The sequence below is a fragment of the Mercenaria mercenaria genome, chromosome 16 (assembly GCF_021730395.1).
Source record: "Mercenaria mercenaria strain notata chromosome 16, MADL_Memer_1, whole genome shotgun sequence".
Taxonomy (NCBI): Eukaryota; Metazoa; Mollusca; class Bivalvia; order Venerida; family Veneridae; genus Mercenaria; species Mercenaria mercenaria.
Window position 1 is genome coordinate 59,378,456 of NC_069376.1, and position 19,871 is coordinate 59,398,326.

Consider the following 19,871-nt stretch of genomic DNA (forward strand, 5'->3'; position numbering starts at 1 on the left):
TTTCACTTTTCTTACTCAGTTTTACTGAGCGCCAATACGCAAGACGCTTTTAGAAAGGAATTTGTTGTTTAAAAAGCAAGACCTTGCTTTAAATGTTGTAATACTAGTATGTGTACCTAAGTATAATGAAATAAATGAAATTTTCACAGATAAAACAATTTTCTGGTTGGAATCGAAGACGAGCTAAAAACAGAAACCAGTCTCGTATATTATCATTCATATTCATCTCAAACAGGAAATTAAATTGTTGCTCCAACTTCTCTTATTCAGAACGAGAACATAACAATTTGGTGGAAAAAGGTCAAAAAGTATTTTGCTTGAAGTATTACAAGTTAAAATACGGAGATCACAGCTTCCACAACGTCATAGAGACCCGTTTCAAGATATATATATTTTAACACTGGCCGTTTCAAGGCGGTATCATCTGTCATTTTGTCTGTTTTGTCCTTGTTATCTATTCGTCAGTGTTTGTGTGTATATTTGATAATGTACAAATCCATACAAACGTCGTTAGAGACTTTTGGTACGTGGGCTATATTTTTTGAAGGTGACTGTTCCTGCTGGAATTGTGTTCCTGTTTATTTCAGCTTCTCTATTAATAACATATTACATATTAGAATTTGTCCGCGGTCAATAGATAAGATGTGAGATCTCTTGTTTTATCCTGTAAACACTGGCTATAACTCTCTTTTTGGGGGTGAGTAGAAGACAAAGTCAATAATACTTTTAAGGCTGTCACTGAACGCACAACTTAACAAAACAAAGCCTTTGTTCACAGACTGAGCGCTTGAAATATTGAAATAGCATCTGTCTTTAAGTCTCACAATCATTTAGATGAACTTTAAATATATTTCGCATAGACGTGCTAATTCTGCGAATTATTCAGCAACATATAAATGACTTACTTTGACTTGAGTTAACATAATTTAAATAACATTTCTGTAGATGATCATGATCTGAAATAGTAACACGATGAGAAGTTTCTATAAACTAATCGAAAAAACTGTACATCTGCATGATTCCAGTCAGATTTTCGATACAACATTAAAATGGTACTCCTTACATTGTTATTTCATTTTATTACTGGGTGCAATTACTATCCCAATTAATTTAGAGAACTTTGAAAGTAGAGCAATAATAAGTAAAAGACATATATGGAGACCGATTCTTATCTAGGTTAAAATAAGTTAAGAACAGTAGTTTCAGGGATTTTTTTATACAGTAACACCACTTATTCTTATTTTTCTTAGCACACTGTTTCGTTTTAACGCGTTGGTGTGCGCGCGGCTATGTAGCACATTTTATGGTGTTGTCATGGCTCGCATGTCAATGCGAGAGAACGATACATTTTATTTCGTCGCGGTGCGCGCGCCAACAAGCCAAAACAGTATAGTTGTTAATGGCGCCAAGCCAACGCAAAAGAACAAAACACTTCATTACGTTTTGGCGTGCGTGCATTGTTGAATGCACTTGCGCCAACACGAAATGAAATGCTTCGTCCTGTCGCTTTCTATATTTTGTTACGTCGCTGTGTTGGTTCCAACACACATAAATAAGAAAAATCAACAACAACACGTGTAGCGTTTGTTCATAGATAATTATTAACTTCCAACGTTTCGGCGTTAAGCCTTCCTCAGGGAAGAATAACAATAAAAACAACGGACGTGACGTCGTTAAACAACGTCGCGTAAAAAGGCGGTAAAATGTATACAAAGTTTAGATCTACATTATTTACAATGTTAAATAAATTAAAAATAACGTTTCTTTAAACGGATTTAACAAACATACCGAGTAAATTGTCGGATAGTGTTTATACAAAATTTCCTATACTTACGTATATAAAAAACAGAAATAGGAAAAAACAACGATATACTCGGCATTACATATCTATATATGTAGATCAATACAATTAGTTGATTGGTCAATTAATATCAAATAAAACTTTAGAATTTAAACCATCTGGATAGAGCGTTTTCAATTTATGTATCCACACTGTTTCTTTGCAGAGACGATCAATGTCATTTCTTACAACATCAATAGGCATAAAAGAAAAGTCCTTTAAGCAATGATCTCGTAAATTGAAATGTGATGCAACCATTGAGGAAAAAGTAGGGTCAGTAAAACTATTAATATCAAATCGGTGACTGTTCATGCGTTTTGATACAGGTTGCTTAGTTTGTCCCACATACTGTTTGTCACATTTTTTGCAAGTAATCAAATAAATTACACAGTTACTTTTACAGTTTACGTTATGGTGTAAACTGTATGCTTGACCAGTCATTTGACTGGTAAATTCTGAACCTGTTTCGATATTGGTACAATGCGAACATCGGCTACCATTACATCTCTGTGAGAGATAAAGTTTATCACTTTGCTTATTGAACTCTGAACTTATCAAATAGTCTTGTAAATTTTTCGGACGTCTATAGGCAACAACAGGTTTACAGTTCTCATAAATGGATTTAGTTGTAAAGCTTTTTGATAGGTTCAAAATACTCCAGTATTTATTAATAGTGTTACCAATACGTGGAAGCGCTGGATCATACACAATAGTAAAAGGAATTACACTATTTTGTCCCCAACTTGAGTCTGTAAAGCTTCTTGCTGAGATATATTGACTACTTTTTGGAAGGCACGGTCTAACACATCATGTGGGTAACCTCTGTCAACGAAGAATTCACGAAGCTGTGATAATGAATGTTTGAACTTGTCATCATCTGATATTATACGTCTATAGCGTTTTGCTTGACTATACGGAATACCGTTCTTACATTGTTTGGGATGACATGATGTATAGTCCAGGTACTGGTGGTTATTAGTTTCTTTCACATATATGGTAGTTTCGACACATAAATTCTCTCCCTTGGATATATTTACATCTAGAAACGAGAGCGAATCTTGTGAAATAGTATGCGTAAACTTTATGTCAGGATGAAAACTGTTTAACTCTCTGATGAAAAGTTCTAGTTCTTCCAAGGAATGATCCCACACCATAAAAATATCATCCAGGAAACGCAGCCAAAGTGTCGGTTGTAGATCTCGATTTCTAAGGAAGTCTTGTTCAAATTTTCCCATAAATAACGATGCGTATGATGGTGCCATTGAGCTGCCCATCGCAGTACCCATTTTTTGGAGATAAAAATCTTCATCAAATTTGAAATAATTATTTTGCAGAACAAGTTTAATGAGGTTTGCGACATCGTCACTTTTCAATCTTCCATGGCAATGCTCGTCCAAGAAATATTTACATGCGTCTATTCCGTCGCTGTGCGGTATGTTTGTGTATAGAGAAGAAACATCTAGTGTCACTAAATAAGTAGCCTTACTTTTGAATTTGAAACTTTTAATCTTTTCAATAAAGTCAGTTGTGTCTTTAATATAAGACGGTAAGTTTATCATGTGCGGTTTGAGTATATAATCAAGATATTTTGAAATGTTCTCCGTGGGCGAGCTGCATGCCGACACAATGGGTCGTCCGGGATAATTTAGCGGTAGATTGCTGTCGGGAGTCTTATGTATTTTCGGCAGCACGTAAAATACCGGAGTTCTAACAGACTCTGGAAACATGTCAAATTCCTTAGTTACATTACTATTTGTCTCTTCTATACTTTCAATACATGTAGATATATTCTTAAGAACATTATCTTTAGGATCTTGTTTAAGTTTTTCATAATATTTACCATCACTAAGTTGCCTCAGAATCTCTTTCTTGTAATCATCCGTGTTCATTATAACAATTGTATTAGATTTGTCAGCTTTCTTGATAACAATCGATTCATCTTGAGATAATTTTCTGAGCGAATCTAGTTCAGTTTTTGAAATATTACTATATCGTCTTTTCTTGTTACAATTCTGTAATATTTCTTCAGTAACAGCTGTTATATAAAAGTCTAAGTACATATCGCGACCAGCTGGAGGAGTAAAAGATGACTGAGATTTATTGTAGAATGGAAGACCATGATAATTATCTGTATCTGCATTGTTATCATCGCTCTCGCATTCGCTGTCATTTATTATTTTTGAAGCAAAATATTCCTTTAGACGAAGCCTGCGATTGAATTTAAAAATGTTTTCTGCTAATTTAAGCTTATCATGCGAGTTAGTTTTCGGGCAAAATTTTAACCCCTTACCTAGAAGTATGTAGTCATCATCTGTAAGTTTTTTACTCGATAAGTTTAATACTGTCTCCTTTCCTTTCCGTATTTTCTGTAACCGCCGTTTCGTTTTTCTCCAGGATTTTTTGTCCGGGGCCCGGATGAAGCGCCTTTGTCGTTTTCTGCCGTGTCGGCCCTTCCCTCCAGCAGTGCTGCCACACTCGTAACTGCCTTCACTAGGTTCTGCACTGTCTCCTGCAGTGTTGTCCCGGTCTTCATTTCCTCCTGCAGTGTTGCCCCGGTTTTCACGGCCTCTGCGTAGGTTTTCTGTGGGCCCGGGGTTTTCATGTTTTTTGACATTTGATGAATGGATTCATAATTAGCTTTCGAAATCTGCTTGCTAGTTCTTCTGCCGAAAGTATTTTTGTTGGTTTTGGTTGATTTTGTTTCGGTCTTCTTTCCATTGCGTCTCCGTTTTGATGTGTTATTAGATTGTGGTTCAACACGAATCTCATCTTTATCGTTATTAGACGTGCGATTTTTGCTTCTATTGTCAATCAGATAAGACAGTTTCTTTTCATGTTGACTGATGATAACGTCTTTTTTCTGTTCTATCCGGTGGTGGATTTTTTCATCAACGTTAAAAAGTTTATCATCGCTCATCTTATTTTTTAACTCACTTCTCAGAGTTTCCATCTGCCTGCCAATCTCCTGAGCTCGCTGCTGTTGACAGTCACGTACCCTGTCACAAATTTCTCCGCTTACCTTCACCAAGAGGCTGTTAATTGCTTCTTGAAGCTCGGCACTACATCTATCGTTTCCCACATTCACTTTCAGCTTCAGGCGTAGACCTTTAGGTATGACATTCTCCGCCCTGCAGTTTTTCAAAAAACGTGCGTGTAAAACGCTCTTCATTTGCTTTTCCGCCAGTTGTTCTATCAGTTGTACACGTGGATCTCCAGATGCCATGTTGTTGTATGTAGAAAGTTATTAACAAATAAGAAAAATCAACAACAACACGTGTAGCGTTTGTTCATAGATAATTATTAACTTCCAACGTTTCGGCGTTAAGCCTTCCTCAGGGAAGAATAACAATAAAAACAACGGACGTGACGTCGTTAAACAACGTCGCGTAAAAAGGCGGTAAAATGTATACAAAGTTTAGATCTACATTATTTACAATGTTAAATAAATTAAAAATAACGTTTCTTTAAACGGATTTAACAAACATACCGAGTAAATTGTCGGATAGTGTTTATACAAAATTTCCTATACTTACGTATATAAAAAAAAGTCACTAAATAAGTAGCCTTACTTTTGAATTTGAAACTTTTAATCTTTTCAATAAAGTCAGTTGTGTCTTTTTTTTTTTTTTTTTTTTTTTTTTTTTTTTTGGTTCCAACACACAGAACTTTCAAAATTTTGCTATTGTGTGTTGGTGTACGCGACGCGCCAGAACGAGAAAACGTAATATGCTACATGAACCACGCGCACGCTTATGCGACATAACGAAATCCTAACTAGAACTGTAACAGGAGTGATGAATAATGCCCCACAATACGGCCTTGTCACTGAAGTATGGCAACCATAAAAAAGAAATGGCTACATGAAGTTGCAATTTAAGTTGTAGCCAATGTCAAAGTCGAACTTGTCCTATGTTTAATTTTATTTAATTATTCAAATCTGTCAATCCTTTCATGAGTCCGGCAACCATGAGTTTGGCAAACTTTAAGTTGGAAAGGGGCCATAATTACGTCAAAAGTGGTGATTTGTAGGCAAAGTCGAACTTGACCTATATATTATGATTTTACAACTGCGTACCAAAATGTATTTAAATCTGACAAGCCTTTCATCAGTTATTGTCCAGAAACCGTTTATGTTGGAAAGGGGCCATAGCTACGTCGAAAAAAAGGTGATTTGCAAGCAAAATTTACATTGACCTGTATTTTATGATGTTACACCTGTGTACCAAATTTATTAAAAATCTGTAGAGCATTTCAAGAGTTAATGTCCGGAAACCATGAAAACCAACGGACAGACCGACCGGCCGACAAGCTCACTCCTATATACCCCCAAACTTCTTTTTTCGGGGTATAATCAGCCACCACAGTGTGTCAACCAGAAAACAAACAAAAAATATTCAAAAAACATGTATGTAAAGCAAGTGACACTAAAAGGGAAATGTAATTTTAAATATCTTTGTAGATTGCGCAGATTTTATGACATGATGAAATGTCTTAAATCAGTCACCATAATGTATAAACCAGATAACAATAAACTATTTAGAATGTACTTACGCCAAATGTAAAGTACAATCTTAAATATATCTGTGTTTTACGCAAACATATAAGTATATATTTAATGGCTTTTTGGGAGCTTTGGGTCAGATCTTTACTGGATACTTCCTCAAATTTTAATGATTTTAGATTGTTAAAACGTTAAATATTTGATTACCATGTTTTATGTCATTATTTAAGTCGTAGGTCAAGACGTTGTTACCCTACCACTTACACAATCTACTACCTGTTCTAAGTTACCTGTTATAAGGTTCGCATGGAACCAATGAGCAGTCAAATATAATCATTTTACAAATACTGCTTCTGCTATCTTGAAATCTTAGATGATTTCAGATTGGGCATCAAGATGACTAGTAAACAAACTAAGCCGTTACTGATATCCCGCAAACAAAGTAGAACTCATCAAACTCCACTATTAAATTAATGCAAGGTCAACAATAAACGAAGTCCATCATCATAAACATTTCGGTAGTTTGCTTTCGAACGACCTCGGGTAAACTACACAAATTGAATACATAACAATGGACGAGAGTAAATGTCATAAAAAATAAAATTTCAATCAGACAGAAATTCTCTCCAATGATTTACAAAACATTTATTAGACCTGTTCCTGAGTATGGAGATGTTTATTTTGACGATTGTACGCATAGCGAAGAACAAGAACATGAGAAAAATTATTACGCTGGAACAACGAAACCCGCTTCCATTTAAAAACTCTTATCTGACGGTGGTTGTGTCAGGATACGAGTTATATGATCCAGGGAAGTGCCTTCGCCTTTAGTATCTTGAACAGTGAAGTGGGTGACTATGTCTTAGACTAGCTGACAAACGATGTAGTATGTCCTTTGTTAAAACGTTTAGCTGGTGAGACCAAATATCTCGTATATAATTTTTTTCTCTGCCTACCTTGCCTAAATGATTCGTGTACGAGTGATTCGTAAATAATATCAATTAGGAGCTAAATAATTTCAAGGATCAGGCAAATCACTAAATGTTTCAAACTAACAAGCTTCAATTGATGATAATCAGCTCAAACTCCTATACTGTAAAGATACTATACATGACTTGTCTTTTTGTTGAAGTTCCCGTCAGACAATATCTTTTAATCAAAGACATACGAGTCCTATCTCATAGATGCTCAGCCTATGTCCTCTTAATTGAAGCTGCAACTCAATATATTTGCCCTGACTCCTGGATGCTTAGCGCCTATATGCTATCATATGTAACATTGAACTATCATACAGATATAACTCCGATGTCTTGGCTGTACTTGGCCTATAACGCTGAACCTCGTCTATAAGTTGGAACTCTCCTACTGTCTCAGAAGATTATCTACCTATTTATACTTAAGCAGACGCGAGCTTTGATCGGTGCTATTTATAGAACTTATATCTGATTGGTCCAAATTCGTACATAGTATTTTACAACGAGTACTAACAAATATCTGGTTTCCTTTAACTATTATATATCACATAATGTGTGATGCTGGGATCCAGCTATCAACATAATGAACCCAAATCAGCAACAAATGACCCAAATTCTATTATCTACAACAAATCAACTATAGTTTAGCAATGATAGAATGAAAAATGGAGTCAAGCACTATCTGTGCTTATTTGTTACGTTAGCAATATATCAGATATACAAATTATTCTGACAGGCTGGAAAATAGAAGAAAAAAACATATATTAGTTCTGTTTTATAAAATGAAATAGTGTGTTATCTATTTTTTAGCGTACGGTTTTATTTTCCTTTATGAGTTAACGTATTGCAATGTCAAAAGGGCAATACAATAACCTCAAAAGTCTCCTGCAACTCTTTGAAATCGCATCTCATGTACTGTATGAACAAGATACAACGAACAGATTCTGGTGTGACTCTACGTTCTCTCATATCAACTTACTTGGCTTTGAAATAAATCATGACCCGTCTAATAACATTTTGATATAACATTCTATCAGAGTTATCTTAAACTGCTTACATGGAAGCTTGAATACAGTTAATGTCTTTTCCAGACGGAAACATTAGTCTGGCTCAACAAAATGGCATCTAATGTATTTTAAGGATATCAGTTTAATAACAATTGAGAAAGATAGGATTTTTCTCTTTTTCTGAGTAGATATACGCCTTTAAAATGGATGGTTATCCTAAATCATAAAGTAGAACATAATAGGCTGGGATTTATAGGTTTACGGCACTTCGTTACAATGTATTTGGATTGAATGTTTTATACGAAGTGTTTTAACTAACTGAACTATGACTGTTTCACTCCTGCTTTTGAAGTTCCTGTTTTCATGTGTAATGTACCATTATCCATATAGAAAATTGACCATTGACTAGACGTTACATGTGTAATGTTTCACTTTTAAACAAAAGCTTGGTATCGGTAATGTAAAAGTATAAAATATAAAACGTCATGAAGCGTATAAGTTTCTATATGAACGTCTATACCTTTATGAAAGTAGAAAGTAATACTAACATTGGCCTCTGTAGGTGAACACGTTAACGGAAATTTGATCAACTGAAATGCAGTTAATACTGCTTCCGTATTTAGGATTTGACAGTATTACTGTTATCATAAAAGATACTTTTACGTTGGCATTTCTTGCAACAGTTTCACTTTAAAAATATTACTAAAATGATACTTTCTTTTCATGTAAACTTTTATATTCGAATTAGTATTTTCTTTTTTTTAATCTGGCACAAGTAGTTCATCTACGATATTTTTCTGTAACGTTGACGAAAGTATAAAATATTAACAGTGTCTCTGCGATATTATTTAGACAATGTGACTGGTAAACGATGGAAGACGACTTGTTAAATAAACATAGAGCCCATTTACTGATCTGTGCGTTTAAGGTGAGAAAAGTGCAAATGAAAAGGGTCAGCATGTTCCCGTCATGACCATGGTCCTTACAGTATACCTAGGGGTAGGGTATAACATGTTTTTTCTGGTCTCATGCCAGTGATTGTATCCTTGCGTAAATGTTGAGTTCTCATCCTAGGATGGTACCTTGCAAATCTGCATTTTCACAATCGTCCATGAACAGGCTGAAACAGACCGAGCCTGCAATGTTTTCTTTTATGTCGTATGAGGCGACGTGTGCTTTTTCTCACTTTTTCTATTTGAAGTTTCTGCATTGGACAATCCACTTTAAACGATAATCATAAACGGGATATCAATATATGATCAGATTTTTAAGGTAAAATACTTTTTGTTTTTACATACAATGCCTTATTTTTATCTTCAGATGTTCATCTTCTTTTATCACTGGACAGCCGATAATGATTTGTGTCGGCAAAAAGAAAATTAAATGTTTTTTTACCTCCCGCAAAATTCTAGCATTTTATCTAGAGAACATCTGGACTGGAGATCACATTTGTTTAAAAGTCAGAAGAATTTTGTGCCGAAAGCAATTACTAAATTTGTTACAGCGAAGCTCCAAGGAAGTATGTGGCTTCAGTATGATGATATGGGTTTTCCGTATTTCGTTACCTCTCATGAATAGACTGACTTAAACCGAGTCTGCATCTCAAAGGATCTTCTTCTAGATATATTTCAGATAAATGTAAATAATTACAGCCTTTTTATGACCATAAATTGTATATTACAATGAATCAAATAGCAAAAATGTACATATGTATTAAAAATCAAATGACGCTTGGTTAAGGTGACGCTGAATCAAATGTTTCACTTCTTTGGTATTCTACTTGAAGGGGTCTTTAAAGTATTGATAATTCTTGACAATATATTACGTTGTGTTACAGGAATTATAACTAAGTATTTCAAGTACAAGTATTTAACGTTAAAACAGGCAAGTAATAGACCTTAATAGCGAATATGTTAATGTTCTCTGTATTTCGATCAACATTGAAGGATCGCCTCAAAGAGTTTGTCTTTGCTTCACAAAAGCGTGAAACAATACCTGCCTCGCTTTTACGTTGATTACGAGACAGTAATAGAAGGAAAGCCTTTTCTGTAAACCTTTACTACTTGAGCTGTATCTGAAAAAAAATTACCGTTCTCAACGAATCTTTAAATATGCTTTGGTTGCCATCAAAAGTAGTTATAGTGCCATCACTGGTAATTATAGCATTCAGTTTCCTGTCATTTTTGCTCTTTTAATTGATACAAATTCAATGTCATGAGGATATATTGGGGAATCTTCTTCGCAATCGCTTCGCCTTTCACGAATTTACGTCCTAAACAAATATATTTGCACACGTATCTTGCAGACCCATGTCTAAATAATAAATACTTGAATCATATTTATCTTTGGACACACTTATTGCTGTATAAGCTGTATTCATCTGTTTACGCACGTGATCTACGTCTGGTCTACGTTAGTTAATAATGCAAATATAGCCGACAAATGTTTTTGCAGCAAACCTATATATTGCTTAAATAGAGAGTTATATTCCACTGTCTTTACTTGGAACAAAGTCTTTTAAATAACATTCTATATTGTTTACAAACTTTTAATTAATAATGGTTAAAGTGTAATATTTTTGCAATTTAAAGTGCATTTTATTTAAACCTGCGCTACCATAGACGGTCATTCGCCACTCAATTTTCAGCTTATGCCAACGTGTAAGGCTGTTGCCAGGTTACAAGGGGTGCAATCATAGACTTGCCGGTAGAATCCGTGGATATTCCCTCCTGAGTAAATTACTCGCACCAATGATTTAATAAGTGGCATAAAGTGTCCCCATAAAATTTAATACTTTACAAACATGGAGGAACTTAAAAATGAATCGTGTGCCGGCAGAACAATAAGTATTAGACAATTAAGCTAGTGGTTTTGCCACTGACCGTTCTAAGGCGGTGCCCCGCTGTATTCCTTTATTTGTTAGTTTGTTCTAGTGTGCTTGTTTTGGGTGAGTGTGTTGGTCGTGTGCGAGTCCGTGTGCTGGCGTTTGGGGAGGTTGCGTTTATGGAACGTGGCTTTCCTAGTTAGATATTTGTTCTTGCATTTTTGTCTGCTATTGCGTATATTAAGGTTTCACCTTGTAGGGACAACTTTTATTGACTTTGGAACATGGTAGGTTTATGAGCGAGGTAAGTTGCACCATAAACTGGTTTAAGCTCCCAGTGATGGTAGCAAATATAAGCAGATGGATATTTTTGCTAGTAAATGTAAAATGAAATGTCTAGCATAATAAAAAAAAAATAAAAGGAATCTTTTAGTTTCAAACGTACCATTTTCACGATAACGACGTGTATTATGTTGCTATATGGTTTATTGTAACCTACGTTACGTTATTAACAATAAATTTGAACTTAAGATAGCGTCAGAAATATATGTTATCAAATTACTGTCTGTTTCTATTTCGGATGTTAGTCATTAGAAAAAGGACAAATAACTGATCAATGTAGTAAACTATGTGATCTGATTGCAAATGTAAGTAAGGAATTTTTAAAAAAATATGTTCTCAGTTTATTGACCCAAATTATGAGTTTAAAAATAATAGTAGTTCAAAAAGATTTCTCTACTGCAATTCTTCTGAAGTTTAATTCTGTTTGTTTCATTACGTCTCAGTTACAGTTAAGGAGGTAGGTTACCTTCATATTTGTATGTGCGCATGTCCAACCGGAAGTTAACGTGACGATTTACGACGACGTTTACGACAAACTAAATGTGTTTGTATATTCATTCTTCTGAAAACAAATCATGAACTTGTTTTCGATCTGATGCTTTATGGTTTAATAATGCAGAAATAATGAATAAATTGCCACAGAAACGCTTCAAAACAATGTTGCCTTAAAATGACGTCATTGACGTTACGTGTCAGCTACCGCGCAAAATTAATAGCTTTGATCTTGAAAGTACGTAATTCTGTACATTTTCTTTATTTTAACTATTTTCAAATAACCATTATTTGCTGAAATATTTTTTATGAGTCTTTTGCTCTGAATAATAATCAATATTTTGCTTCTTTTATGTAGTTATATTGAAATGTTATGCGGAATGTAAGAAAATGGATGATGGCAACCGATGTTATTTGGAATATAGTTGGGTGAAAGGTTACTTGTTACGGCTATTTTCAAATACAATGTCTAGCCGTTTGATTTGTAATACCTATTTTTCAGGTTCCGTTGATAATTTGTTACTTATATACTAAAACTAAGATCTAAAATTGTTCAAATTTCAGTAGAAAATTGTGGATTCATGAATTGAATTGATGTTACCATGGAAACGAAGCCCGTGACCTATGTATCTAAATGTAAAATTCAAAAGCGCTGACACTGGTCTATTTAAGAAACACAGCTTCGGCTTTTTATTTTCATTTCAACAATAGCCATGAGAATAATAGCAGCACGCTGAACGATTTTCCATGAAAAATGACAGACGAGGGGTACTGCTGTACGTATTCTAAGCTGTGAAATTTGTTTGAATAAATTCAAAAAGCACGAAAATGTAACTTACGTTAGAAATAATATGTTTTAAAACTACATCAACTAGAAAGATAATCTTATTCAATACTTTTTTAAAAAGAAATTACGACTAACATCAAGATATAAGCTATTTTAAACATCTCTGTTACCATGGTTACTTTAAACTTTAAGAAAAATAGGGTACCATGTAAAGAGTTTGGTATTTTGCTAATAATATTACCCAAATATTCCATGTTGGTCATCAACAGAATGGCACTGAAGCCGTCGCAAACCCCTACTTTTATATATGGTTGTTTAAAAATGAGAGAAAATGCGTAACCATGGAAACACGAGCCCCGCGACATATACATTTTAAGATTATATTAGAAAGATAACGTACATACTAGTAAGATTATCAATTATGCAGACTTCTACGGATATCATTGAAACTAAAATACACTGAAAAGTGTTAAATGTCCGTATTTTCCTTCTTCTTTCAATATGAAATACCTTTGGAGGGTCATGTTCTTCAAACCTGGATAAAAATTGAACTTAAAGGGACAGAGACAAACGAAACTGAGATTGTAGCAGTGAAAACTTCATATTACACGAAATACAAAAACATGTTGATATAGCATGTACAAATTTATGACAGTGAGGACAAGCCCGAAGTAAAGACACATATATTACTAGTAAGAGGATTTCGTCCATCATGTCAAAAGTATGTTAATTACTTATGAATACATTATACATTATTTTTCGAGTTTTCGTGTTTTCGCCCCGCCAACAGGAAAACACGACAAGTATTTTATTTGTCGTGTTTTCGAGTTTTCGCCCCGCCGACACGAAAACACGACAAATGTCAGACATCTCTTGTAAAACGTAGAGCTATTTTAAGCCAGTGGAAAAGAGTTTTAGAAGCAATTTTCTTTCTATTAGAACGAACCGTCAATTCAGAATTTATATATTCACTAAAGCTGTATTAGGAGATTTGAGATTATAAAACAGTACAATAATATGTCAGATGTCAGTTTTCGTTTTAATAATATGAAGCGTATGTATAACAGACCCGGTTCCAGAAATATTTCATTTGGGTGGGGGGAGCGGCACCAGTTAAGATTGCAGGCGGCATCGGCGAGCCGAGTAGGGTTAATACGGAAGGGTAACCCCTCCTGTTAGTTGGGTCAGAGCGTTCCTCCTGCAATTTTTTAAATATATGTATAAAATGGTAGCCCCTGCTATAATTAGGTACATGCGTGGGCCTCAATGAAGATTAACTTCCCTAGTTAATAAGGGATTTGATATTATTATTATGATATTGTAAAACATTACATTTGCACCTATATACACAATTTAAGGTCATTTTAATAAATTCTGTAAAACGCCAGCGGCCAAGTCGGCGTTTTGAGGTCGTGAATGTATTGCAAATAAAATAACATACTTCTTTTCGCCAGTTAATCCACACAACGAAAATATATTGTATAACATCCTTTAAAATTGACGTCAGTCGGTTTTTCGAGACTGAAATAAAAACGTTTTGTCTAGGGCAGAAATACGCAGTCGGAACTGCAAAATGACACCCCTAGAAGATCCAGAACCTAAGCAAGAAACCAGATAGTAGAGGAACGCAAGAAATAAAACTATCAAAACTTTTATATTACTGTAGAACAGAAGAGTTTATGGTGACTTATCCTGAACGATAGCCCAGTCATCAATTAGCAATTATTTTAATAATTTACCCAAGTATAATCCACCTGTAAATAAAATGATTTCCAAAGATAGATATGACAACAAAGTCTTAAGCTTCAGTTCAATGCATTTTTACGTTAACAGAAATTTATATCTTGTGAAAATGAACATTCTTATTCTACACTGTTTTGAAAAGAAACAACTGTTTAGTATACTTTATAGATTAAAAGATATCTAAAACTGATAAATGTGACGGTCGCGTATGCATAGCCTGTACGCATAAAGCCAACATCTGCGTCTTTGAGTCGACTCTGGCTCAGTGGTTAGAGCACTGAACTAGCTACCGAGCGACCCGGGTTCAAATCCTGCCACAGGCAGTTGGGAATTTTCGTCATAAAATGCTATGCCCAATAATTTGTTACAGCTTAGTCTTAAGATGAAGACTCGTCCGGGATACGGACTTTATCTCGTACACTTTCTGTGCCAAAATGGTGACTTCTGTGTAGAGGGGAAATGGCTATGATATTATGATAAATATCGTAAACAAATATGACAATATGATGACGTCGCTGGTCGTGAGTTGTGTGTAGAGTAAGAATTTAAGAATTTGCATACTTGTAGCAGATGCATTATTTTTCAAAATAATACTACTATAAGATATCTTTCATGACAAGTTTTAACGTTACAGTATCAGTCTATATAATTATGTTGTGAACGACCAAAGTAGATGTCAATGGAATATTGCGTGATATGTGCTGATTTGCTCTAACCGAAGGTTAAACATTAGCAGCAACGCAGATTGCAGTGTAATTGGCAAACAAGACGCTAATTACAAATGTATAAACAGATTAAGAAATGAATAACTGAATTTCTGTGTGATTAAAGTCTTATAATTTGTTCAGTAAATGTGCAAGATGTGTAGAGTTTTTCAAAACAGTATCAGATATTATAGGACTAATTTCCTAAAGCTTTCGCCAAATATTCATTTTGCTTTTCCCTTAGACTTTCGCAGTGAACTACAATATTTTCTAAAAAAAAATGTTTTATTGGGGGTTCGTTTTGAGGAGGCTGCGCTTTTGGTGCGTAGCATTCCCTGTTTGATATTTTTCTTTGTTTTTACTAGAATCATACACCGCCTATCCTCTGCATTGAGTTTTTGCTAAGCTTTATACATAATCACAAAGAATTGCCAAAAATATGGAAATGCATAATCACCTGTTATGTTTTTGCGCAGTTGTTATGACTTGAAAATATACAGCATTTTTATTATTCGTACCTCGTAGAAAAAAATCGAGACCCGCTGTAATGCCAGTATAAGAAGGTTATTTTTCGATTGTTCTTTTTTTTTACTCTTAACTCAAATGATTTAGCTTTTTTAGCATTCAGACATATATGAGTGTGGAACATATGCAAGAACTGCGACGGAGCTTAAACATAGATACGGCCGCTCGTATAATGTCGTGTCACATTGATAGGTATACATATCCCAGCGGAATCAACAAGAATCATCGTAAACCATTGCGCTAGGTGTACTACCCTGTTATAAGAATATGTTTATAGCGCCATAAATTGCTAGTTAGTATCTTAAGATAACCCTTTTCCCCATAATCTCCACATGATGTAATTACATGTGGTTTAGTGTCGGTTAGTTACATAAGATAATTTCGCATCATGTTCCGTTTTAAAGTATAGCACTATTAGTAAATGAGTTTTTAAGGTTTACTGATGTTTATCGTCATGAAATTAGACTGCTTCTGAGCTTTTCGAAATGTTGTTTACGCAGAATGAGCGGAAATTCTACAAGAGATCTGCTGTAAAATCTCAAATGGGTTTGATCACGACTTTACATACGAAGAAATGAAATAACTTAAAGCCATATGAAAGGCTCAGTATAGTTGGAGCTAGGTTAAGGTCAGCATAAAATGTAGACATCAAACAATCAGTACACCATTACATTTACTTCTTTATTCGTATTTTATTCAAAATACGTCTATAGTCTATAATTTAATACGACATTATGCATTAATAATGACCATACTCCTACGAAATGAATATATAAAACACCAGACAATGAGAATTTGATTGTGTATCCAAATTTATAATAAGTTTCAAAGTAAACAGTTTCTGAACAACAATGAGATTAATCGTTATTGTATTCTTCATTAGCGTTGTTTCACTTCAAAATGGTAGCAACGCATTTTGATATTCACTACCAAAATTCGGCCGAGTTTTGGTAGCGACAAAATAAGACAGCAAGGGTACATATGATGTGTTAAGAATCATTGGAACGTATTTTGAGCCCTGCATCAGGGACTGTGCTCATTTTTACATTACGCACAAACGAGAGAGATAAAAGCAGGGAATGTCTCCTTTAAAAATGGTGATGGAGGGGTTCCAATTGCAAGTATTGACAGCGTCCACTCTTTAACTTGAGCAGTTCTAATCCAGTATCCACCAAACTTGGTCAGTATGCTGATTTGCATTATACCTCGGCCAAGGTTGATAAGCAGTCAGATCATTTCAATCAAAATAATCAAATTCGGATTATTTAATTGTATTCACTATATTAAACAACATTGAAATATTCTAAAGATTTTTGGTGGATAAAGGTTGCATGTCTACCTTGCATATACTTTTAAAGGTATAATAAAAACCGTCTTATGTGACATTTTGTGGTGAATCTCCTGCATTTTAATCTCAAACAGTCTATACTGACTTATGGACGTTTGTGAAACTTGTCCCCGGGTCATGCGAACAAAGCATCAAATAATTGTGGTGAACAGTTGTGCAAAGTTCCTTCCTCACGTGTGTACCAATGATCCTGCTTGACTGAATCTAGGGTCGTCATATTTTCAAGGTCAAAAGGACAAGGTCGAATGAGCGACTATGTTCCATCATGACTCTCTTTGAAATAATATTGTCCATTCGTCAAAAAATATTCTTTTTGTAAATCATGACATTATTATTAATACCGTTTTGCGTTGGATGTGTACATATCCAACGCATTTTGGTACTATATTTTTGTAAACTACCAAATTGCATTGACGGTAACGCATTTTGGTAGTGACTACCAGAAGTCGGTCGAATTTTGGTAGTGACCACCAAAATGCGTTGCTGCCATTTTGAGGTGCAACATAGCGTCCATCAGGTCGTTCATTGAACTACTATTTCTTTCTCTGCTTTTATTCAGTGCCGATACGCAAGGTACTTTTAGAAAATAATGTAGGGTTTAAAAATTATAACTTGCTTGAAATGTCCTAATATGTGTAACTAGAGCAAAACAAATAAAGAAAATTTTCACAGATAAAAACAATTCTGATTGGAATCGAAACTTGAACACGGAACGAGCTAATAACAAAGACCAGCCTCGTATACATCACAAACAGGAAATTAAACTGTAGCTCACACTCGCTTAGTCAAAACGAAATCATCGATATGGGGAAAAAACGGTAAAACGGGATATTAATTCATTTATTACAGAAAATACTTAAGGTTGCTTCAGCTTCATTCAGTATCAAAGGGGCTCATCTCAAGAATTACATGCAGTTAGAAATCTATGTCTCGAAATCTTTTAATTCAAGATTCCGGCTATCTCGAAAACCCTTGCCAGAAACATGTGCACTGTCAAATTTGGTTCAGCTGGAATTCGAGATTAGTTTCAACTGTAAAAATAATATGTCACTGGCCGTTCCAAGGCGTTACAAACTGTACTTTGTCTATTATGTCCTTTTTGTCTATAAGTTTGTAGTCGTCTGTGTTTTGGGTCTATATGTTAATAATGTACTCATCCATACACACACCGCTTTAGAATCTTGGTGTGTGGGCTGCCTTCTGTGAACGTGACTGTTTCTGCCTTTATTTTGTTGTTACATGTGATGACCCTTTAACATTATGATGTCTATTCAATGCAGAGTTTTTCGGCGACGCCGTCTAAATTCGTTTTCGTTACCTATGCCACGTGACTTCAGTTAGCAAATCAAACTACTTGATAACGCATTATAGATAATTTATCAAAATGGAAGATTTATGCAACACTCTGCCTGACTGGACGAGAGTGTCAATTTCTTTCACTCTGTTGATTGTGCTACGCTGAGTGAAATGTAGACAAAGCGTTTATCCTAAACGACGCTGTTCACAGTTTTAAAGCTAACTTTGGCTCAGTATATTTAGCAAGAATATTGATATATCTCAAAATGATAAGTAAGTTTAATAAATATGATAAAAACCTGTTCAAATACCAACATATATCAAATTAAAGAAAGAGCTGAATACGGTCTGCATATCACATGAATAAGGGTGTGATAAGAGTCTTTTATGTAGAGAAGTGCTTTTTAAAAGATTTTCCTTGTTACAATTGTCGTCTGTATATGAAAGGTTTCTTGCTTTTGTGACTTATTCAGATTGCATATTAAAATGAGTACTTGTTTGCTTTGATATATTTGTTTTAAATTATTTAACTGATTTATTATATATGAATATCTTTCTTTAGTATGGTATGCAAATATTGAACTCTGTTGAAATCTGTTTTATTATATATATGCTATACAATGACTGAATTTCATTACACTGAAATGAAGGTACGCTGCATACAGTTTATCTATGTGATATAACTACGGTCAAACTTTGCTTATGAAACAGAAATATTGATATAATTACAATTGTATGTTTTGCTTGACCTTCACTTTTTTATAGGTGTCACGTCATTGTCCAAAGATTCATGAATAGCGAATATGCATTTGTTAAAGCGGGATCAGTTGGCCTATTTTAGAAATAAATAAAAGTAATAAATAAAAAAATCCTTTAATTGATTTTTTCTCATGTATTCTAATCAAACTTGATTTGTAGTATCTTTATTAGGCCCGCAGCCAACTTTGTTCAGCTGGGACATTTAACCCCTTTTAGGGGCTGCTAGAGCTAAAACTAGAAATGCCTTTATACAGCGTCTAATGAACAGCTTGGTGGATCTTTGTCATACTTGGTCTGGAGCATCATTATAAGGTCCTCTTCCAAATTTATTTATATAGGAACTTGGGCCCTATTAGGGACCACTATAGCTAAAAGTAGGTATGCCTTTCTTCGCATTAACCACTAAAATGTAATGGATTTTTATCAAACTCGATGTGTAACAATATCGTAAGGTCTCTTGCTATTTTGTTACAAATGGGGATAGGGACCAATTTAGCTAAAAGTATAAACACATTTAATGACCTCTTCTCATGAACCGCTTCATGAATCTTCATCAAACTACTGCTGTAATTATTCGTCTAAGGATAAACGAAACAAAATTGCAACCCTACGAAACCTTTGCGAAAAATTAAAAGAGAACCATTTAAATTGTTAAAGTGCGGTGTTTAGTTTTGCAAAATGTTAGATGAAAAATGAATGTTAGATGAAAAATTCATAAACTTCTTTCCT

The 19,871-nt window shown here is 34.5% G+C and overlaps 1 protein-coding gene across 1 annotated transcript; it reads right to left on the bottom strand.

The window, feature by feature from the left end:
- Positions 1 to 2,562: 2,562 nt before the first annotated feature.
- LOC123539839 (uncharacterized) lies at positions 2,563 to 3,729 on the bottom strand. Its single transcript, XM_045324623.1, has one exon. The coding sequence runs from the start codon at positions 3,727 to 3,729 to the stop codon at positions 2,563 to 2,565; it is 1,167 nt and encodes a 388-aa protein (XP_045180558.1).
- Between the last annotated feature and the right edge of the window lie 16,142 nt (positions 3,730 to 19,871).